The sequence below is a fragment of the Trachurus japonicus genome, chromosome 6, assembly GCF_045865225.1.
Source record: "Trachurus japonicus isolate A0001 chromosome 6, Traja_1.0".
NCBI classification, from domain to species: Eukaryota; Metazoa; Chordata; class Actinopteri; order Carangiformes; family Carangidae; genus Trachurus; species Trachurus japonicus.
This window is the reverse complement of record NC_140912.1, coordinates 33,513,624-33,537,938: the sequence shown is the minus strand read 5'-3', so window position 1 is coordinate 33,537,938 and position 24,315 is coordinate 33,513,624. Positions and strand designations below refer to the sequence as shown.

The window sequence follows — 24,315 nt, the reverse complement described above, 5'->3', positions numbered from 1 at the left end:
AAAAACAACAACAAAAAAGTATCACGTGTCATGACTTCCTGTATTTGGCCCTTCAAAATAAAAGCCCATATTGATTTTGACTTCATTTTGACAAGACAGGGCTTCAAATGTTTTGTTTTTTCATGCAACCGGCTAATGATTTTTTGGTCGACCAGGCAGCCCTAATTTATATATTATATAATATATATAGATATATTATTATAGTAATACAATTTTAAAACTTAATTAAAAAAAAAAAAAAAATCGGCCGATTAATCAATTATCGGGTTTTTTTCCCCCTAATAATCGTAATCGGCATCGGCCCCAAAAAATCCATATCGGTCGGGCCCTATACAGAACGAGGGCGATGAGTTAAAGGAGATACAAAATCATTAAATAAAAGTGGTCAGTGGATAATGACCCTCTTATGCTTTTATTTCTGTTCATTTCTTATTTCTTAAGTTAATTTATAAAAATGTTTGGAGCATTCTTTTGTTTGTTAAATGAACATTTATTCTTCCAAGTGACGACTGAGTCGACCACTTTGATCAATTTAGCCTCAAAGCAGCTCTTGACTTTCCTACAGTAAATTTCATAGGTATAAAACACTTCAAGCAGATCACTAAAAAGGAGTTTTTGACAAACTGAGGCTGGAAAGACAAAGCTGCTCTACGATCCAAACAAATAATTATAACCTTCCACTGTGCATCCAAACTCGAGGCTTCACACAGAACAAGGCCGTTCTTCTGTCTCCAGTTCATTCCAACATGGCTGTCTTTGTTTTACTATTAACAACCTCTCTTACTTAATTTGAACTGATGGATGTCTGGAAGATAAATAGGTGATAGCAGCCTGGTATCCTCTCACACGTCAACATGGACATAACCCCGATATAATACTGATATACCAGGGATCTAACACTGATAGAACTGCAGACCTCAGTGCTGCTGCCTCAACATGTCGAGTCTCCACAGGATCATTTTCCTCCTGTGATGAAGCGTCAGACGTGGAGCTGTCTGCAGCCACTGCAGCTCAGACACAGAAACAATCAGAGGAACTGAAAACAGTAATTATGCTGCCATGGGAGAATAATCTGTGGCGGTTAATGAAGCACCGGCTCCTCCATTAGTCCGTCTTCATGCCACTCACCATTATTAAATAATGACCGTTTACCATCTGCTGATCGACGACCACGACCACGTTCTCATGTTGTGAAGGTTCGTACAGACGTGTTCTCCTCTGTGGTCAGTTTGATTAGGCTCCGTTCTGACAAATTAACATTTAATGTTGAAGTTAGGATTCTAGTCAGTGTAGAAAAACTAATATTAATGTGTAATATTATGACTCAGGTGAAAACCAGCAGGAGTCAGTAGAAGAGAAAATACATCTGAAAAACAAGGCGATCAGATTTCATCTCCAAATTTGTACAAGTTTTGACAGTCGTTTTTTTTATTCTGCTGATTGGAAAATGCAGTTTCAATTTGTTATATGATCAATCAGGTAAATGGGAGGAGCCTAATTAGCAGGTTTAAAGACCCGCCCACAACTGTAGGTGTCAGTCTCAGGCGCGTTACAGAGGATGTCATTTATTACAGGACTTCATCGTAGAGACGGAGCAGCTGATGTGAACCTACGTCCTCAAAAAGTGTAATGATGTTTAGCAGTCAGGGTTTGGACTGAATGTTTTGATATTTTATCTGAATTAGCTCCGTTAATTAACTAAATGACTAAATGTTTTTGTGACTGGCCACTTGTAATTTGGTATTGCTAATTTCACACTTACTCAGTTGCTTTTAACATTTCAATCACAACAGCCTGTGTCTGCCTCTATGCTGATGACACCATGGTGTATTTAGCAGAAGCAACAATTGGTGATTTAAATATAAACCTTTGTTAAGTTCCAGGTTCGTTTTACGAAATCTTTTCCTTTAGCTACTTCTTCAGGAGCTAAAAAATGTTCCTGTGGCTGGTTGTTGTTTGCGTTTTCATCATTTTCTGGGCAGATTCTACAAATCTGGCGATGATTTTCTTTGCTGGTTGCAGATTCTAATTCCTGCTGCATAAAAGCTGATTGACACCTGCAGCTTGTCCTCGGTCCATCCGTCGTACACTTTCATCTGGGACTCCTTTTACAGTCGCCTTTAAACATATCGGTTAAATTAAAATGCTGTTCAAGTGCTCAACCAATCAAAAATGTCCAGTACTGCAGACCACACCGCCCTGCATAATTAAATTCCTGAACCTTTTGAAAGGTCAAACCCCCAAAACCAGGGACTTTTTGGGAGAAGATCATCTTCTCCTAAACTTGTGGTGGAAATGCACATAATTTAGGGGTGTCACGATTTCGATTTTTTTTATCCCCCCCGCAGCACTGCCCCACTGTCTGTCACATTACTCTCACGTATCAGCGCAATCTTGTTTACATCAGGAAGAATAATGAGACGCAACGGTAAATTAATGAAAATAAAATTATGAAAATGTCCAGATATTTGTTTCGAAACCTTGGGGGCAATTTTGGCCCCTGGATCATGATTTTTGGGGGCATTCTTTGTAAAATTGGGGAACAAGATTGTTACCTTTATATTGTAAATAAATTATTTAAATTTGACCATTAGTGCCTAATGTGATACATTATGGAAATTGCATCACTTATATGTAGCCCATCTTTTGAAATAAGATTTTCTGTACAAAAATTGATGAATAAAACCAATGATCGTAGACTAGACTAGTCTGAAAATGGAATATAGGCATCTGTGCTGTAAGAAAAAGAACCGAGAATCTAATCGAATCGTGACCCTCAAATCGAAAATCAAATCGAATTGAGGATTTGGAGAATCGTGACACCCCTAACATAATTCCTTAAAAGTTCCTGGTTACTTAGGAAAGTTCTTGGAGTGGAGGAAACTGGGCGAGGGATGTCACAAGAGATTTAATTTAGAGTCAAGCCAGTTAAAGTCATGTGGATGTGTTTGGACTTGTTAGGGGGAAGTTGGAGAACTCTAGAAACCTGACCGGACGATTAAACAGCTGAGTCATTCGAATGAAAATGAGCTGGACATTCAACAGGTGTTCACTGGTCCAGCTCTGGGACTCGTCGTCTTCTCGTCCCACCTTGATGGCTAAATAAACCTGAACCCAGACCAGTCCCCGAGTCTCTGCAGCATCTGTCTCCTCGTTTCTAACACTCACCCCTCTGGTTTAATGTCCTTCCTGCCCCCCACCCCCCCCACCCCCCCCCGACCGTCAGCTGGGGCTGCTTAATGTCTCTTTGTTCTTTGCAGTTCACAATGTTTTGTGTGGAGTGATGCAGGGAGGCAGATTAGCTGCTGTTAGCATCCTCCTCTGGTGGCAGCTGCATCTGTCACCTCCCACTTCATCCACTTAACGTTTGCCCATTTCCATTCATCACCATGAAGAGGACTTTGTCTTCATCGCTGCTGCCTTTAGAGCCCGCTGCTGTTTTCTCTGACACCGACACATTTGTTTTGTCTGCTGCTTCTCTTTTATTTTATTTATCTGCTCAGATTGGAGTGATTTCTGCTCCGTGTCGTTCCTCTGCTCTCTCCACCGTGGTTCCTCTCCCATCTGCTGCTGCTTCACGCTCCACAGGTCCGTCGCTCTCTGGAGGCGTCGCCACCAAACCTCAGCGGACCGACGCTGCTCACGTAGCTCAGTAAGGACGCGTTGTCACGTCACAGACCTTCAGGCTACGAGAGTCAGCTACTTCAGCTGCTTCGTCTTCCTCTAAAGAGCCTCTGATGTTTCTATATCATATCATCAGCACCGTGAACCAATGATGGTCTCACAACAACAGTTTCAGATCGGTCGGGGTTTTATACGTCACAAACCTGACGAACCAATTGACCTATGGCTAAGCCACGCCCCCAAACGCGATGAGCCAATCACAGTGCGCATAGCTAGCCCATACACTCGGACATTCTCTGCTTCCACGTCCAGTGAAATGCATTGCAGTCAGTCAGTTTTCATTCGTTTTTATATGTTTTTTCTTGACATTTTAAGTTTAAAATGGTCAAACGGTGTTCATGGGGAACATGCAACTCTGACACTAGGTATCCTGAGAGGCTGGGGGCCACGGGGGGGATTTTTTTTTACCTTTTCCCAAGTCACATCTCAACCGAGAGAAGTGTCTGCTCTGGATAAAGTTATGCGGTAGACCACAACACCAACTAAACCTGGATAAACTTAACAAGGATGTCTACATCTGTTCTAAGTTAAGTCAACAACGTATTTGAGGCAACATATTGTCAGAGATGTTAAGATGTTAGCCAGTATCACAACTAAGCATAAAGTCAGCTAGCTTAATGCTAACGTATAATGTAAAACTCCATAGACAGGCTAACAGAAATTAGCCCGTCGCTATCGCCGTTTCGCGGCAACCGACGGCCATAGCAGTAAAGCTAAGTGAAGTTTTGGTGACTTCCAGATGATATTTAATCTTTCTGTCTCCAAAAATCATCAATTGCCTCCTGTGAAATGTCTCCTACTATGACAGCTGTTGCCATAGCAACTGTCACTGAATGTTGACCGTTTGTCCGAGTGAGTGGAGGGGGCGGGGCTTAGCCATAGGTCAATTGTGGTATCATGGGCGGAGCTACATAAACCTGAATCTTTGAGACTACAGCGATAGAAGTCTTATTTAGACCCAGGAACTTTTCCCAGGAACCTTTTTACATGAATTTAGTTCAAGGTTAACTCCTCTACCCCCCAAAACGCCCCCTGTTGAAGGGTAGTACTTTATAAAGGTTCAGAAACTTTACTGGGTGTGGTCTACAGTGCTGAACTTTTCTGATTGGTTGAAGAATTGCTACATTTGGATTCACCCACGATCTTTTAAAGCTGCAGCTGCAGACGACTGGTTTGTTTCGGTTGGAGACTTTTGTTGTTTTTATACCAGTAGAAAGTGAACAGCAGATGGAGCAACAAGGTTAAAGTTTGTTGTGTTAATGGCTTCATCGTTAACATGTCGCCTTTGTCCTTTTCTTACCACCCCCTACTGAATTGGAGGGGTAGTGCGTTGACGCCATTGCTTTTCCATACATGATCGGCCTGATTTGCATAGTTTTCCTGGGACAACGAGCCACGGGAACCTTTTAATTCCAGAATAAAACACCAGGAAATATAAGTTTCAAGTACTTTTTGGTCAAAACAAACCATGAGTTAGCATTAGCACAACCGTTAACTCTTCTGCAGTCAGTAGATTACTGGTCAAATCTCAGGTCGTGTCTAAATCCAGTGTAACACTGAGGTTAAACCCTAAAAAATAAGATTAAATCAAATTAAATTTGTCATTAATGATGAAAATCTAGTTTATCATCATTCTAAACATTTCACAGACATATCTAAAAACACTTTCCTGTGATTTCCATGTTTTAACATCAGCTCAAGCTGCAGCTCAAACAGGAAACTTGTCCTGTCCATCATGTGTTTTTATTTAGTTTTCTCTAATAATAAACTGTTGTTATCAGCAGAGCAGCCAGTGACACACTGAGATTTATCAGCCGTTAGCTTTTAATAATAAAAACACCAGGTCTTATCTCCGTTCAGATAAGGTGAATATGAGATTGATTATCTAAATGGTTATTGCTCAGCTACAAACAGACTCTCGGTCAGTGAGAGATAAAGCTGTTGATTAGAGTCTGTGTTCGTTCTGCTGCTGATAAAGAGGAATATTGTTTAATCAGACGTGAATGAATAAACTGTGAGAAAACACACAACATACACCACACAAACACACACCAATAAGCACATCCACATATGAACAAATACCTACAAACAAACACAAATGAAGACTAATGAGTTATGGTCTGGACTGAGAGCTTGGTAAAGGCTTAATGACTTCCTGTCATGTCTCCACGCACTGAACACTTTATTAGGGACACATTAAACACCAACACCAACTTGACGTGGGAGCAGAACGATGCAGAGATGGAAATGTGTGCACATCATCTCTGTCGTTGTCAAACTTTATCGATCCCCAGGGAGAAGTTACAGGAAGTGAAGAGTCAAGTCATAAAGATGAAGATGGAGATTCACATGTAACAAAAAGACAGTAGATATAGACCGAATCGCCTTGTTTACATTCTACTTCCTGGTAGAAAACCAGCACGTAATTTGAATGAGATCAATAGTAACAAACGAGAGTTTAGCTATATATCATATTTTTCACGCCCTATCAGCGTTTAGACAAATCTGAAATGTTTGAAGAAACATTACTATTTCTGTGTGTGTGTTTTGTGTTGCTATGTGTTGTATTTATTCAGTTTGGGGGAATCACGGTGTAGAAAGCATCAGTGGCTCAGCTGACAGGGACAGCTAACGGTAGCTAAGCTAATGGCGGAAGCTAAGCTAATGGCGGTAGTTAAGCTAACGGCGGTAGCTAAGCTAACACCAGGACGTCAGCTGTTAAAACCCTCCCGTTGTGGGACACGACATGAAACTACTCCAGTTAGCTCAGTCATGTTGGAACTCAGATATCCGCTGGAGAAAATATTTTTTCATGGAGCGTTTATTGAGTCACTGAGTTATTAAAGTTAAACAGGTAGCTAACCGTTAGCCCGGCTAATCTATGATAACCATGACTAATTACAAAAACGTGCACACATAAATAGTAATGTTTATCCAATCATTGGTTTTATAAACTTTACAAACATCAGATTAGTCTAAACGGTGATATAGTGACATGAAAAAGTAGATATATGATTCGAATGCTGGTTTTCTACCCGGAAGTAGTTGTAAACAACAAGGCGATTCGTCCTATTGGTGGTTGTTTTCAGGTTAAATAATCCATCTATGATCAATAATCTAAGTCTCGATCGTTGTCGTTGTGTTTCCTCCTCAGGGTTTCCTGAAGAGCGAGCGCGTCTCGCGGATGGTCCAGAGCGGCGGCTGCTCGGCCAACGACTTCCGCGACGTCTTCAAGAAGAACATCGAGCGGCGGATCCGCAGCCTGCCGGAGATCGACGGCCTGAGCAAAGAGACGGTGCTGAGCTCCTGGATCGCCAAGTACGACGCCATCTACAGGGGGGACGAGGACATGCGCAGGCAGCCGCAGAGGGCCCACCTCAGCGCCGTGTCGGAGCTCATCCTCAGCAAGGAGCAGCTCTACGAGATGTTCCAGCAGATCCTCGGCATCCGCAAGTTCGAGCACCAGCTGCTGTACAACGCCTGCCAGGTCAGCACACACACACACACACACACACTGAATCACAAAAGCTGGAGCCGTTTGTTCAGGTGCAGTTCCTCTAACGGCCACTAGAAGCTGCTGCAGAGAAACTTCAGTCGTTTTCAGAATCAGAATACTTTATTGATCCCCAAGGGGAAATTTCTTTTTGTTGCAACAACATCTCCAGCTCAAAGTGTACAAGTTAAAGAGCAAAGTAGTCAAGAAATATGAAAGAAAGAAATATAAATAGTAGGGGTGCAACGGTACAGGTAGCCCACGGTACGATACGTACCTCGGTTTTTGGCCACGGTTCTCGGTACGGTTTCGGTATGTATTTTGTGCAGAGAACTTTTTTTTTCTCCCAAAATAATGTTTATAATTTATAATATTTCTAATATGGCTCTCCCCTCTATCTCTCTCAATTTTTGAATATTCAAATAGTCATTAAATTAAAAAGAATCGATTTAGGGGCGTCGCGTGGCGTAGTGGTTAGAGCGGGTGCCCCATGTATAGAGGCACAGTCCTCGCTGCAGTCGGCCCTGGTTCGAATCCCGCGTCGGGCGCCATTTACTGCGTGTCGTTCCCCCTCTCTCTGCCTCCCCGTTTCCTGTCTGTCTCAACTATGCTATCTATAAAGGTATAAATGCCCAAAAAATATACTTTAAAAAAAAGAAAAGAAAAAAAAGAATCGATTTACAGTTTTTTATGAGACTATCGTTTTGTCTGAAAAATGTAAACGTTCCTAGCCTGAGAGGCCAGACTATCTCATTAACATGTCTAGTCTGGCAACGAGCGGTAGACCTCGGCTCAATCCAGGGGGCGGGATGAAGGCTGTCTTTCAAACTGCCTCTGCACCAATAGGGTAGCGCTACGACCAATCAGAGCAAAGAGCAGGATGACGTTAGCCTGACAAGCCAATTAAAATGTATGTCGTCATGGCGTTAAGCCCGTCCAACGACTCTCTAAACAGATAGAGCGCTGTGATTGGTGAACACAAACGGTGTTCCAGACTCAAAAAGTTCCTATGGCTCGTTTCTAAACCTACGGAGCAAATAGATTTACTGCCGCTAGGGGGCAGATAGATTTCTAGGCTAAAACGTTCCCTTTTTATTGTAGCAAAAAAAGGAGAAACATGGATAGTCTCCTACAGCCATTAGAAAGTTCAGTGTGGAACTCTGTCAAATGAAAAACAAGTGAAACTGAGACAAAGTGCAAACTCCACAAGATCTGCTCTCATTCCGTGATGAGGACTTCATTGAACGGTATCGAGAAGCGATACCTTACAGTAATCTCTGGCATCGATTCTCATAACAGTCCGTGATTTCATTTTTAAATGATGGATGGCTGTTTTTCAGTCTGTGATTTAAAACGATGAACTGGTGGTACCGCTGTTTCAGTATTCTTCGAATATTCGAAGAATGGTCGATTAGCCTAGTTCTTGGTGATTTATCGAATGCCCATCCCCAATACGATCAATGAAGCACTACGAGGCGTTGGTGTTGCCCATGTTACACAAACGAACAATCTATTGTGACACTTCCTTCATTTGGTCCTGAGTTTGGTCCGGTGAGCGGTTTTACGTGCAAGCGAACCAAGACACGTGTTTTCAGGCGTGAGCTTTCACACCTGCACAAATGAAGCAGACTCTCTCAGGAAACGAACTCTGGTCTGGTTAAAGCCAAACCAAACAGCTCTGGAGTGAAAGTGACTCTATAAATAAAAAGTTTGAATGTTTTCCTACTTTACATTTTAGTTTCTGTTGCTCAGTTTGAGACTTAATTGCGTCTCAGTTTGAAGCTTTAATGCGATCTGTCTGGTTGATGTGTCTGTGGCAGGAAGCAGCGTGTGTTTTCGCCCTAATCGCCTCTCAATTAGCACTTTGGCGTCAGAGGAAACGGGAGCTCTGGTCAAAACATGGACGTTTCTGACACAAACAAACGTTAAAAGCTTTGTGTGAAACCGCTAATTAAATCACCAAACCACACATTTCAACATCCATTTCTGTCGAGTGTCGTCTGAGCGTCCTGCTGGTGAAACTGGGATGACTGGACACTTGTGGCTCTGACTAATTCCTGCTGACACTCCACAGCCCATAATGCAACACTGCAACCAATAAATGTGCAGGATTTGTCATTGGAGTGCTTCTAGTCATTGCCCTCCGAAGGTATATGTGTGTATTGCTGCCTCAGGTCTCACCTCGGGGACCCACAATGCACTGCTGCCTCCTTCTCACACCTTTTACAGCTCCGTAGGAAAATAAATTCACCTTTAAACTTAGTCTGGGAGTAAAACAAACCTCGTTGTGAGGAGAAGAGCGGCATTGTGGGATTGAGCAGCAGCAGCAGGAGATAGAAGCTGCAGTGAAAGCTATAAAGTCACTGAGCTGCCACACTCCTCTGCATTATGACACACACACACACACACACACACACACACACACACACACACACACACACACACACACACACACACACACACACACACATACACACACTCAGGTGTTCAGGTTTGTTTCACATCGTTTGGTAAAGACAGAAAGTTTCATTCATGAATCAGCTCCATGTGTTTTTTCGTTGTAAAAAGCAAATAAATAGTTTCAGTTTAGAAGAATCCAACATGTCAACAGTTTATATTCAGTTTTCCTTCTTGGCCGTCCAGGGATTCCACAGTTTTCCATCGTTCAACATGATTCAATTACAGGTTTTTTATCTGTTCTGAACAAACCTGGAGGGAGGTTTTTTTCAGGTGTTAAATAATGGACAAATATGCTGCGTTATTCAAATGTAACTTTATTATACAACAACCGTAAACAGTGACAAATATTCCAGAAAACGCCTCAATGAAATCAGCTTCAATAAAAACAAAAACTGTTTAGACTGAAGTGCAACACACACCACATTTCATTTCCAACAACTAAGGTCAAAGGTCAGTATAACAGTGTGTATAGCATAAAAAAGTGTTATTATTAGGTTAGCTTTGACAGAGCTGTTATTGATACCTGCAGCTCAGTGAGTGTTTGTTCATAGTTAAGTGCAGCATGTAATATAATATTTATTTCTTTTTAACATGAACAACAAATGAGATGTAACTCAGAGTTTTCAATGAGATAATTAAACTATATCAGACGTTATTGATCATTCAACACAGAGTCTCTGCACAGTTAAAACTCATCTGGAGGGAAACTTGAAACCTGTGAATCAGCTGAGATACGAAACTTTAATGATCTTAATAATAATATGATACAGTCAGATTTGTATGTTTATTAATCACCATGAGAGATGAAGCTTAAATTAATAAAACACTTTGTCCTAATGAAAAACAATTAACATAATGTGATGGTGGAATATGGAAATAATTAAATTATATTAGCACGTTGTATTTAAATTCCTCCATGTTGGTCTCTGGGGGAATTTAAAGTCTGCGTCCTGTTGCTAGGTAACCAGCTGCAGGTTCGAGCCTCGGTTATGGAGTAAATGTTCAATTTAAATCAAATAAATGCAGTCGAGGAGCCGTGTTCACAGGTTCTGTCTTTATCAAACCTGAGCTGCTCCACTGTTGACCTTTGACCTCTGACACTCAGGATTATTAGTAATCCCACTCGATGTTTGTGTGTGTGTGTGTGTGTGTGTGTGTGTGTGTGTGTGTGTGTGTGTGTGTGTGTGTGTGTGTGTGTGTGTCTTCTGTCTTCTGTCTTCAGGTCTGTGTGAAGCTCATCGATTTCATTCTGCTGAAACTAAAAGTTCAGACTTAAAGGTCACGGACTCCAGGAAAAAATTAATCATCATGGTTCCGCCCTTTGTTCACAGATTTTATTCTTCAGGAGATAATGTGTGAGTGATTCTGTCTGATTTGTCTTTAATCTTTTGACCATTTAGCTTCTATTATTGAAAGTTCATATTCAAACTGATCATTTTCCTGAAGAAAATCGGGTTTTAAGGTGAATGTGAAAGACACAGGTCACTGTGATGGCAGCAGGTTGGTACACAGAATATATACATCCAATAATAATGAACAAAAGTGAATAAGTACAATTAAGAATAAGATAAATACTATTGAATTGAAGGTCAAGAAGATACAGGTTCTGTATCTAAAAGTATAGACGCAGGTAAAAACCTCGATTGCTTTGATTTCCGGTTTCTGCTCGTTCTTTCCTCGTCATCGTCCTGCAGCCCCCAACTTCCTGCTACAGCCTGTAATGAGACATCTTATATTCCTCCATATTCTCCTCATTTATTTTATTTATTTATTTATTTATTTTAATGTTTATTTAACAGGGACGATACATACAACATTGCCACAAAAAATGGGAAAATGTGATGCATATAAGACGTCTAGCTTCAGCTAATTTGCAGTCTTTGTCCCCGGTCAGGCTTTAGAATAGGATAAAATATACTCAATACAATAAATGCAATGATACAAATACAGTGGATAATACAGTGAATAGGTACCATGGATAAATAAACACAGCTGCAGTTATTCATTTCGGATTAAAACACAAGTTAAATTTAGCATTAAACATTGGTAAAGTGCTGTATTGACAATGACTTGAGAGACACATTGCATTACACACTGAAGCCCAGGAAACAGGTTATCATGACCGTGTCCATACAGGCCGGACTGTTTTCACCTCCATCATCAGGTCTTGTTTTGGTTCTCAGAGACCTAAGTGTTCCTGGAAGTCGTCTGCAACGTTGGTGTGGAATCTCTTTCTTCATTGGATTTTAATGGTTTTATCTGAGGTAGGTTTCAGCTCTTCTCTCCTGTGGACCTGCAGCAAGTCTGGACTGGAGGCAATGGGGAATTTGTGAAATTGATGTAGAAGAGAAAGAGGCTCATCCCTTGTCTTGATAAATCCAGCTGATCAAACCAAAGGGAAGAGAAGGATTTAATCAGATGTTTCAAACCCGTCCAGAAACCTGAGGAGTCTCTGATCGCCGCCCCGCGGAGGAAACGGCATCGTAATCCTCAGCGACTCCTTTCCTGCCTCCCTGAACATAAATAGCCTCCATTTACAGATTACTTCACAGCCCATTGAGACATCATCCTCGCCTGTATAACAACCACAATGTGTCTGTTGCCAGGACTGATTCTATTATTGTCCTGCTTCATTAGAGCCGGGAATAGAAAAGAGAGGAGAGGCGGGAGGAGGAGAAGAAGGTGGAGGAGAGAGGGGAGAGGGGATGGAAGAAAAGAAACAAGAGCTAATTCCTTTTAAACCTTCACCTGCGTTTCAAAAGGTTTCATTAAAATCTTCCTGCCTCGTTCCGCTCACACAAACTCGACGGTCTTACAACCTGTAATCATGTTTACACTCACAGCTGCACTGATTAGTCCTATTTAGCATCCATCCACCCATTCCCTTCTGCTTAATCTGAGGTCACAGCGGAGGCAAAGTAGACCAGACTTTCTTCTTCCAAACGAAGTTCTGCAACCTTGAATGTAGAGTCTACCCAGATCCTTTTCTACTGGACCTACCTTGAAGATCTCCAATTGAAGCGCCAACTGTCTCCTTTTAAAGTGGGAGCTTCACTCTGAGCCCCCATTAGATGTTCCAGTTCCTGTCTTCAAGAGGAAACTCATTCAAGCCTCTTGTATCCATGATCTCACTCCTTGGTTGTTACCCAAGCAAAGTAGTCCAAACATTCCTGAGATTGGATACCTGAGGTGTTTGTTCCCAAGTCCCCAGTCCCCATCATGTTCTGCATCGACCTGGAGGCCTCGTATAAGTCGGACATACCTGGAAGAACTACAATGGAGGGTGTTCAGGAGGCACCTGAAGCAAATCAAGTGGCTTCTTTCAAAGTAAAGGAACATCAACGTCAAGCTTCCACTAGATGTTTGAGCTCTTATCCTCAAGTGCCCATGATCTCAGTCTTTGGTGGCTACCCAAACCTCATGACCACTAATGATCATTTCAATGAAGACCAACAGGAGGAGTTAAAGATCAAGTAAAGTAGTCCTGCTGTGGTTTCCTGAGGTGTTTCCCAAATCAGATAAAATATATGACCTCAATCAGCATGTTCTATATCTACCTGGGAGCCTTGTATAAGTCGGACAAACCGGAAAGACCTCCAATGGAGAGAGCTCAGGAGGCATCCCAACAGGTGCTCCTGTTAAAGAAAACGAACAAAAACTTGTCCACTTGCCCTGTGGTTCCTCCGGATGTTTGAGCTCCTCACCTGATCTCTAAAATGAGTCTAGACGCCTTCAAGAGGAAACCAATTTGCAGCCACTCATGCCCACGTTTTTTGGTGACCTGGCTGGAAGTAGTGTTGTGGTATGCAAGACCTTAGTTTCCACATTTTCAAGACCAAGTAAAAATGTAGTCGATTCTGAAAAAAGACCAAGACCTTGACCTTGGTCTTGTCTCGGCATCGACTACAGTTTTACTTGGTCTTGGTCTTGACTCTGTCTCAAAGTCTTGGTCTTGTCTTGGTCTTGGTATCCTCTGGTTGTGGTCTTGACTCCATCTTGAGTTAGGTGGTCTTGACTACAACACTACCTGGAAGAACTCTAATCAAGGATCCCCAAACCACTTCCATCCACCTGTCAAGATCAAGGTCCCTCTGGATGTCAACTCCATGCCCTGTCCCTAAGGTTAAGTTACTCATTTCCACTTCCTGTATTGGTGATCTCCATCCTTCAGTCACCACCCAGAGCTCATGACCACAGGTGATGGTTGAAACCAAGAATTTAGAGCTCTACCACGACTGTCTGGTACAACGCCAGCTTCACTGATGACCCTGCACTGATCCACCCGTCAATCTCCTGCCTCATCACTCACTCACTCATAAACAAGACGCCAAGAAGCTTTGACTAACGGCATGTTTCCCTGCTGGAAAACAGTGGAGTGTTATCAATGTTAGAATGAAATGAAATGAGAGAGAAAATGTGACTCTGCAGCCGTGATACCACAACAAATCAACGCCAAGGTTTTTTTTTGTTCCATTCGAGCTGATAAAAACTGAATATTTCTCTCTGCTGCCACATCACATTAAAAGTCGAGCAGCGGGAGGCTTTTATTGTGAAGCCACTGTCACTGTGCAGAAAAACACAACAACATATGGTTGTTTTCTGCACTGTTTGGTCAGTGGATGAGTTTCTGTCTCTCACTGAGGTTTTGTCAGAAGAAGCTCGAAGGGTCGTGTTCGGTCACAGCTCCGCTCAGTACCACACTGGAGATGAAGAAAGAGGAAAATCTGCCAGTTGAATGGTTTTTTTCTGTCTTTTCTTTTCTCAAGAGCAAAACTTTAAAAGTTTTAAGGTTTAAAGGAGATCTCTACATCAATGCAGCCACGGTTCAGCACTGAACGAGGACGACGTGGCTAAGTGCTGCATTAACTCTGAGTGATTCCTCCAGGCTGTCGAGCTCCGAGTCGTCAGGGTGAAGCTTCTCTGACGTCTCCCTGGGTCGATGTCTTTCTTACTTCTTTGTCAGACTTTCAGGACTTCTGCTTTTTACCTCTTAAATAAATTATAGGTCAACCTTTTTACTAGGGGTGGGAGAAAAAATCGATTCACATAGATATCGCGATATCTTTTTTGACGATTTTTAAATCGATTTTTTTTTCAAAAATCGATTTTTTTTTTTTTTTGAAAAAAATTTTTTTTTTGAATTTTTGAAAAAAATTTTTTTGAATTTTTTTAAATATTGTGCAATGTGTATTTGTTAGCCTCTTTTACATACAGAGAGTACAGGCTTTGAAAAGGGTTTAAGTTCATTTTATAATGGAGTATGTTAATTTATAGGCTCCTACAGTGTTTGTGTGCAGATAAATGTTAAAAATGCGACTAAAAATCGAGAGAATCGGCAATATCGTAGAATCGCAATTTAAATCGAATCGGCATCCAAAAAATCGTAGAAGAATCGAATCGGGAGAAAAGCATATCGTCCCAGCCCTACTTTTTACAGATAAACCTTGTTAGATTAGCAGCAGCTTGTCATCAAGATGCTGTGTACAAGTAAAAACACAGGTGATCAGAAAACTAAAGCCGTTTTCCCACTAAAATTAGCGGGTCGACGCAGGTTTTTTAAGCGCAGATCGATCCCGCTAACAATCGGCATTTGGCCCCTTTCCCATTGACCAAAATGAGCCGACTCTGCTGCGGCCGTATGACGGACGTCCGCAGCACAACACGTCGGTTAAACAGACTGTTGCTTCTTTTTTTTTTCAATGGTTTTTGGTCAGTATTCTTTGATCTTTTGATCCCAGTCTCGAATGAGAGCAGAGCTTTGTTTTGGTACGTGTTGTGAGACGCGACCGGCGCGATGATGTGGCGTCACGTAACGCTCAGCGTCATCACGTAAATTAGTGGGTTGACCCGGTCTGGCGCTCCCACTGCAAGCCGATCGGAGCCGAGCCGATTGAAGCCGATTTTAACCCGCGTCGCTTGCCGAGTCGTTTGGTCGACGCGGCTCGGTGCGCCTCGTTAGCGGGTTTAAACAGGTTTTTTGGCCAGTGGGAAAGGGGTATAAGAGAATAACCGGTTTCCAAAAAAGTTGTGACGCTAAATAAATCTAAGTAGAAGCAGAAAATGAGTCACAAACATTTAAACAAATTTTCCCATTTTGGATTTTCAAACAAAAGACTGGAAACGATTTGACACGCTAAAAGAAAAAACATTTCACAGTTCATCAGCTTACCTGGCAAAAGGTTTAGTAACATGAATAAAAATAAAATCTGTTTTCAACATTTTTGGACTAAGGGTTGCATTCAACAGCTCTTATGTTAAAAATGAACCAACAAATGTGAGTTTTTATGTTGGTGTCTGTATGTTTGTTTAACTGAGCCCAAACTGATGACAATTTTCTGTCCCTGTGACAGACAATAAAGTTTTTTGAATTGAATTGAATTGAAATACTTTGATAGCTGTAAAGACAAACATGAAGTGTTGTCTGTATTCAGACTTGTTTACATGGTGATAAATTGTTATAGCAGCCAGAGTTGTAAAGGCTTGATGCCTCAGAGACGACACAAACACAAATATATTTTTATTCATTGAAGTGTCAACAGTCTCCATTAACACCACCACTCTTTTCCTTCGGTTGTGTTTCCACAGTTTCTCCTGTTGTTAGACCGACTGCTGTTTTCACGACCTCTAGCTGCAAATAGTAGGCTATATCCTCAGGGAAAACCAGAGTGCTGTACGCCTCCTGTTGTTAATGTGTAGTAGTAATGTAATGCATTTCCTTTTGTACCATAAATCAAACCTTTAAATGTTCATAAATGGAGGTAAAACATTATTTCCACTTTAGCAGTTTCAGTTTTCGAGCCAATCACAGTTAATGTGGCTCCATTTGAGGACATGGGAAACAAAAGTCCGTAAACAAAACTTAAACAAAATTAGAAATGTAAGAAATTGAATTGACTTCATTTTCCTCAGAATCAGGACTGTGGTTTTTGTTGCTCCTCATTTGCAGTGGATGGCTCAATGGTTTTGTCCAATAAATTGAGTATATTTATTTATACGCGAGTGCCGGTTTCTATTAGTTTTTGTGACGCGCTTTTTTCCGTGTGTATCTTTTGGAGTTGTGCGGGTTTCTATAGACTGGAGTGAACTCAGGCTCTTTGAGGTCGAGTGTGAAGTTGTGTTCAGATCAACTGGTTCATTCATGACTTTTATTCCCCTCTCAGGTTATTATTCACAAAAAAAAGAAAAAAAAACAACCCATCAGCACCACAGGAGGGTTAACCCGTCATGACACTAACTCCTTTCTTTTAAAAACGCAGTGAGTTTCAAAGACAATGTCCGGTTTTGTCGCTTAGCAACAGTGGCCTCACATCAAAAAGCAGAGAAACTGAGTGTGTCTCAACCCCAGGTGATAAAAAATACACTTCACTCTGTTTCCATTTATAGTTAATGTGAAAAGAGTGAACGTCCTCTCTCACCTTGGATCTCAACACTCTGGGAATTGGAGCTTCTGTCCACTGGTCGTGTGGGAGGAGCTTTATTAGTCCTACAGCAGGTCTGGGATCAGCTCTGTTAGTCTCTTTTTACTACTTTTCTCCACAGTTTACAACCAATGAGTCGTTCTGATGTCTCATTATCCGGCCTGAAGGAACTCCTAATTGACCAACAGTCGTCTCGTCGAGCTCGTTAAAACCCAACCATAATGAATATTTATTACGACGTGACAATGACGACTCGGCTTCACCGCTCTCCATTAAACAGGCTCATAAAACCAGACTGTGATAAAATATGTTCATTTTAATATCTTATTAGAGGCTGAAGAGGAAAAATACATCGATTTTAAAAGACGCAAATTACAGATAAGATTATGGAGGAGAAGAAGAGGAGATTAGAAGATTGTGTGTTAATAGGATGTTTTTCTGTTGATCAATGAAGTCAGATCAATAAAGATAGAGAGAGGGAGGGGGGAGGGGGGGTTGAGTCAGTGATGGAGGAAGAAAGACAGAGGCAGGTAAAAATAGAAAGAGAGGAGGAGGGGGGAGGGGCCGTCCAGGTGTTCACATCAGCTGGAAGAACAGCTGGAGGAACAGCTGGTACTGATCAGTTACTCTGAAGGTATTTATTACATTTTAACAAGTTTTCACAGACCTCGGTGCAGTGATGATGAAGTTTGTGTTGGACTGGAGCAGAATCATCTGGATGTTTAGGGTTTTTTGTTATTTTTATTATTATGCCTGACGACTTTTTTCTTCTTGATTGTTCAGTTATTTTGTTTACACTGTGGGTTTCTGAGTAACTGCATCAGAATGGGCTTTTATTGTCACCTTTATAACATTTGACTTGGTCTATTTGTGCAAGAACAAAGAAGGAAAAGTTGTTAAAAAGTACAAATATATTGAAAAAAAATGAATAAAGAAGAAACTATAGCAGTGAAGTACAGACTACACTATATAAATATACCTGTGCAGTTATCCACCACTTTCCGGAGAACGACGCTGGGTGTCGCCATGACACTCCATTCATTACATTTTAGATTAACGTTAGCTGGGCTAACCGTTAGCTGTTAGCCGTTAGCAGTGTCTTAAATAACTCAATAAACGGCCCATGAAAAAAATATTTTTTCCAGCAGATATCCTAGTTCCAACATGACTGAGCTAACTGGAGTAGTTTCATGTCGTGTCCGACAACGGGAGGGTTTTAACAGCTGACATCCTGAGGTTAGTTTGCTGCTGCTGTTAGCTGTCAGCGGCAGCGAAGCTAACGGCTACGATAGCCATGACTAGTTTCAGAGGCGTGCACACAGAAGTGGTGGTGTTTGTTTGGTAATTCGTTTTGTAGACTTGACAAACATCAGATTAGTCAGGGCGGTTTTAGCAGCCCGGAGCCCCCACATTTGATGCCTACACCGGTGGCTAACGCTACCAGTTAGCCGCTCGCTAGAATGCTACTACGGGGTGAAACAGAAGTTGAAAACCGACTTCCGTTGTGGTGTGACGCAATGGAAAATAAAGTGGTGGATACAGGTATGTTCAAGTCATTCCTTCTAATGACAAACAACCCTGTTTTTCGCTGTGTCCCTGAACAAAACACAGCAGCCCAAAGCCGACAGGTTGATTGTGAACGTCACCTTATTTTTTTCAGTTTTATTCATGGATGTTTTTCAGCTGGAGCAGCAGCTGCTCAGTGTGAACACGTTCATTGATTCCAGTCTGAGTGTCGAGTCTCATCAGCTCCAGATGAACAGAGAAGAAGCAGCAGCAACACTCTCCTTCTACTTCTTCTTGGTGTTTTAGTTTCCCCTGTGTTTGTGTGTGTGTGTGTGTGTGTGTGGTAACGAACGTTAATCAGCAGCTTTAATGAATTTCAGATCAATTAAATGCTGAGTCTGTAAACAGAGACTCTACAACACTGACCCTAGAGATGCTTTTAGAAATGGCACTGGGATGCTGCTCAAGCCGAGCCAGTACTCAAGTATTCGGATAGCGGCTACAGCCCTAGCGCAGTACACAGTACACAGTATGGCTACATGCTAGTTTAGCCGCTACCGAAACAACTAGCCAGTCACCGCGGATTTCATTTCAACAATTAAAGATACAAACTTAATTTGTGTCGATGTTTTAACGTTTAGGGGACATGCTGTAATGAATTAAATAAAACATACTCCTGTGGCGGTGGTGAAAAATACTTTGAATGGAGGTCGCCATTTTGTTATGCTCAGATGGCATCTGCACATACATCCTGCTTCCGACGAGATCCCGTTTTTCTCGAGTAAGCAGGAAAAGGAGAACGCAAAAATGCCACAGAAGAAAAAGATAAGACCTATTGCTGGTCAGCAGACGGTTGCAGCTGTATTATCTGCTTCCACTACCTCTGAGTACCTCAACATAAAACTTTCAGATTTGGAATTTTAATTGTTCATTTCAGATACATTTTGAGCATACATTAATATATCTGTTAGTTATAACCATACCACCATCAAAGGAGTTCAACACTACAATTTCAGAAATAGAAGAATATAAGAAATAGAAAGAAATACATTTTTTAAATTGGGCACCCATTGAATTTCCCAGGGACCCACTCAAATAGCGACTAAAAAAACCTATAAACATCACTGTTCCTTTATACTGTATGGAGCTTTAATACAAACATCTACCTTTATACTGTATGGAGCTTTAACACAAACATCTACCTTTATACTGTATGGAGCTTTAACACAAACATCTACCTTTATACTGTATGGAGCTTTAACACAAACATCTACCTTTATACTGTATGGAGCTTTAATACAAACATCTACCTTTATACTGTATGGAGCTTTAATACAAACATCTACCTTTATACTGTATGGAGCTTTAATACAAACATCTACCTTTATACTGTATGGAGCTTTAACACAAACATCTACCTTTATACTGTATGGAGCTTTAACACAAACATCTACCTTTATACCGTATGGAGCTTTAACACAAACATCTACCTTTATGTGGAGCTTCATAAAACAGGAAGTGACTGTCTCACCTGCTCTGTTACATTCTTGGACCTTTTCTCGAGTAAGCAGGAAAAGGAGAACGCAAAAATGCCACCGAAGAAAAGGATAAAGGTCAGCAGACGGTTGCAGCTGTATTACCTGCTTCCACTACCTCTGAGTACCTCAACATAAAACTTTCAGATTTTTAATTTTAATTTTTTCATTTCAGATACATTTTGTACATACATGAATATATCTGTTAATTATAACCATATCATACCATACTACCATCAAAGGAGTTTTAACACTACAATTTAAGAAATAAAAGAATATAAGAAATAGAACGAAATACATCTTTTTAATTGGGGACTCATTGAATTTACCAAGGATTCACTACATTGAAAACCTATAAACATCACTGTACCTTTATACTGTATGGAGCTTTAATACAAACATCTACCTTTATTTTGAAGGAGCTTTAATACAAACATCTACCTTTATACTGTATGGAGCTTTAATACAAACATCTACCTTTATACTGTATGGAGCTTTAATACAAACATCTACCTTTATACTGTATGGAGCTTTAATACAAACATCTACCTTTATACTGTATGGAGCTTTAACACAAACATCTACCTTTATACTGTATGGAGCTTTAACTTGTTCATTTAATTCTTCTGTGTACAAACTAACCAACATGTACATTTGGTGACGTTTCCTCTCAGATGTGTTGTAGTGTTACATTTTCTGGTTTTTACTGAAGCTCAGAATGAGAATTTTTTTCTTCCTTCTTCATGTTTTTGTATTCAGGACGTTTTATTTCTGTTTTTGTTGTTTTGTAATCTGTTGTGTAAACGTCTTTGTGCATTGATGAGCGGTGGACAGACGGTGACGTGCGTTATCTCGACACAGTTAATTAGATTGGAGTGTAATTAAGCAGAGACACATCCAGGAATGCAGAGGAACAGCGTTGCTGCAGTTGTTTTTTTATATATCACCACAGAAAAATGTAATCACTGTGCTCACTGATGCTGCACAAACACACACACTGATTGAGGGAACACGTTTGGTCCTTATCAGGTGTCGAGAGACTCGGTTCATTCAGACTCCACAGTTTCCACTCTGGTTTTTAAAACATGTTTGAAACATCAGAGAAAGACACATGAAGCTGATGGACCAAGAGTTTACATATAAGAGATTTTAACTTCATTTGATGAAGCTTCAGTGAACGACTGCATAACTACATTTATTTAACAAATTCAAAATACTTTATATTTTATTTACATCTATCTATCTATCTATCTATCTATCTATCTATCTATCTATCTATCTATCTATCTATCTATCTATCTATCTATCTATCTATCTATCTATCTATCTATCTATCTATCTATCTATCTATCTATCTATCTATCTATCTATCTATCTCCTTCCTTCTTTGTTTCTACCTCATTTCTCCGTCTTTTTCTTTCTTTCTTTCTTTCTTTCTTTCTTCTACCCTTTCTTTTCTTTCTTCAGCTGCTTTCAGCTAGGGCTGGGCGATATAACGATCTCGATACGGGATCGCGATAAATCTTTGAACGATTTCGATAATAAGCTATGGCCCTATTCCTCGATATCACATGAAAGTAAATATGCGCGACAGCAGCCGGCCACACTTCCGTCTGATACTCCGCCTCCTGTCCTGAGCATGCAGAGCTTGTTTGAGCTGCTGCAGCTAAAGGGAGGAAGGATAAGATGGATAGATAGATAGATATACTTTATTGATCCCAAGCTGTGATAAAGTGAAAGTTGTAAAAGAGGGAGGAAATGAGTGGAGGTGGAGCCGATGGCAACTGAAGCGATTGTGAACGTGTGGAGCATCAGTTCGTCTGTCCCGGCTAAAGAAGCCTGTCAGTGTGGAGTCAGAGCAACCTGATGATAGCCTACCACGGTCAGAAAGTGGAGGAAACACGGAGCTGCTTGTGACGTTTATTCTGCGGTAACATGTCTGTTTGCTCATGTACAGTGTGAAGAACATGCGCTAGGCTCAGGCCCCCACATACTCCGGCGTATTTGACTCCGCGGATGTCCGCGCGCACTCGAGGCAGACGAGGACCCAAAGCGGGCGTCCGCCGGTCCCTTCCGTGCAAAGCTCAATTTTTATGACCGCGCGGACTCAATCTGTTTCAAATGTGATACTGTATGCTTGCCTATGAAACCGCAAAAGTCCGCGGACAGTGCGCGCGGAGTCAAATCCACTCACAGTATGCGCCGACAGCCTCTCTCCCTCCCTCTCTCTCTGTCAGCGCCGCGCGCACACACACACGGAGCGTCGCGTCGGAGCGGTGAAGTGAAACAACAACCTGCAGATCACCTGAGTTGACGTGAACTGCGCTCGTGGTTACCGAGTCAGATCAATAAATAGGCTTTATGCACAGCTCCACTACTTCCTGAGCTCAAACAGGCTCCTTTCCTTCCTGTCTTACATTATTGGACAAACTGATGAATCCAGGTGTGTCTGACAGTTGTTGTGACTACTGAGGTCAGAGTCAGACACACCTGGATTCATCAGAGTGGGCTCGGCATAAAGCCTGGTGTCAGAGCAGCTAAATAGCTAAATATTTGTCTACAACCTGTTCAAATAACTAGAAAGACTAAAGCCTCATGATTGACACATTTTAGAGCTGATGTATGGTAGAAAAAAAGAAACAGAAAACAACAGCAACAACAATGTAAATCAAATCAAACTGTGGATTATTGAACTGTTCCACCCTTAATGAACATTAAAGTGAACTCATGTCATCCTCCCAAACTGAACACATTCTCTGGTTTCTTCAGGATTCAGTCAGGATGCTGCTTGAACTGGCAGCGGCAGCAAAAAATACATATCGAGACGATATCGAGAATCGATCAATATGGAAAAACATATCGTGATAACGTTTTTTGCCATATCGCCCAGCCCTACTTTCAGCATTCACACGCATTTTCTTCAGGAAATGATATCTTTTTCTAGTTTTTTTTTAACCTTTTAATATTAATGTGAATATCCCCATTGAGATGATTTAAGTCTTGTATGAAATTCAAGTTTGTGTCATTTACATTGAAGTACAGTGTACAGAGAGTGCAATGAAATGCATTTTCCCTGGCTCTCTCACACATCTTAAAACACCATATATTAATGGAAATAAATATCCCAAATTACCAGTTTAAAACAGAATGTAATGATAAAAAGAATCGTCTTTAAACAGTCCATAAAAACATATAAATAAATGATCCTCCTCTTATCTTATATAACAAACAGAGAAGTTATTCTAACCACCTTTATTTTACTTTTATTGATTAGTTTCTTATGTTTTTGCAAGTCCTCAAAACAAATCACATGAATTCAATCAAATAAATCTGAAAACTAAAAGAAAAGTTACACAAATCAGAGACTTTTTTTTTTTATTTTTTAAAATCAAAGTCATCACTTCAGACTGATTGAAAAGGTTTGAAATGAGAAATAATTACAGTTATTATAGTTGACCTGACCTTCATCTCCTCTCAAAGTGAAACATTAAAGGTTGGGTTGGAGATCGCCCTCGCACACCAACGCTAACTTTCCTCCAGCTTTTTCTCATGGCTCATTCACGTGAAAGAAAACACCTGACATCATAATAAACCACCCGGCATCCATCTTAAAGGGGGATTACCATCTACTGGACTTGGATCGTGCACGAAGGGAAGGAGAAAAATTGTTCAATTAATTGTTTGCAATCCGAGTGTGAAGAGGATTTCAAACAGTTTAGTAAAACATGCTCCAGAGTAGGATTTCCAGCCGTACCTTCAATCAACCGTTGGTTCGATCTCCGTCAGTCTGACGATGCGTTCATGGTTCCCTCACAGCGTCGGTTCATAACGACTCTGTGATCAAACAGAACTCATCAGGATGAACAAACACGTCCGTCAGTCGCCCGTTAATCTGCTCACGGATCCACATGACCACGTTTCTGATGAACTCTGGAAAAAAAACAGTCGACTCATCCGTGAACAAATATCCATCTCTGAGTAATTAGTGCAGCCGAGCGTCTGACAGGAAGTGGTGACGTGTGGTGACAGCGCTCCCTTCATCTGTCTGAACCTTCAGCCACTGTTTGTGTTTCATAAGTAAACCGACTCAGATAAGAATCAGATGATTCTGTCACAACGTCTGGTTTTATTTAAAGAAACAAAGAGTCTGGTCGACATGTTGAACCAGCAGGAAGCTGAGGAAGACGAAGGTGGAGGAAGGACCGGGATCTAATCATGA

General features: G+C 41.1%; 1 protein-coding gene across 6 annotated transcripts in view; it reads left to right on the top strand.

Annotated features, from left to right (window-relative positions):
* Positions 1–24,315, top strand: part of cadps2 (Ca++-dependent secretion activator 2) — a 242,284-nt gene that overhangs the window by 79,821 nt on the left and 138,148 nt on the right. For all 6 annotated transcript variants that reach the window (XM_085780267.1, XM_085780266.1, XM_085780265.1 and 3 more), the window contains exon 3: positions 6,839–7,171. In XM_085780267.1, the coding sequence (XP_085636393.1) occupies positions 6,839–7,171 (333 nt within the window). The remainder of the gene's footprint in view (positions 1–6,838; positions 7,172–24,315) is intronic.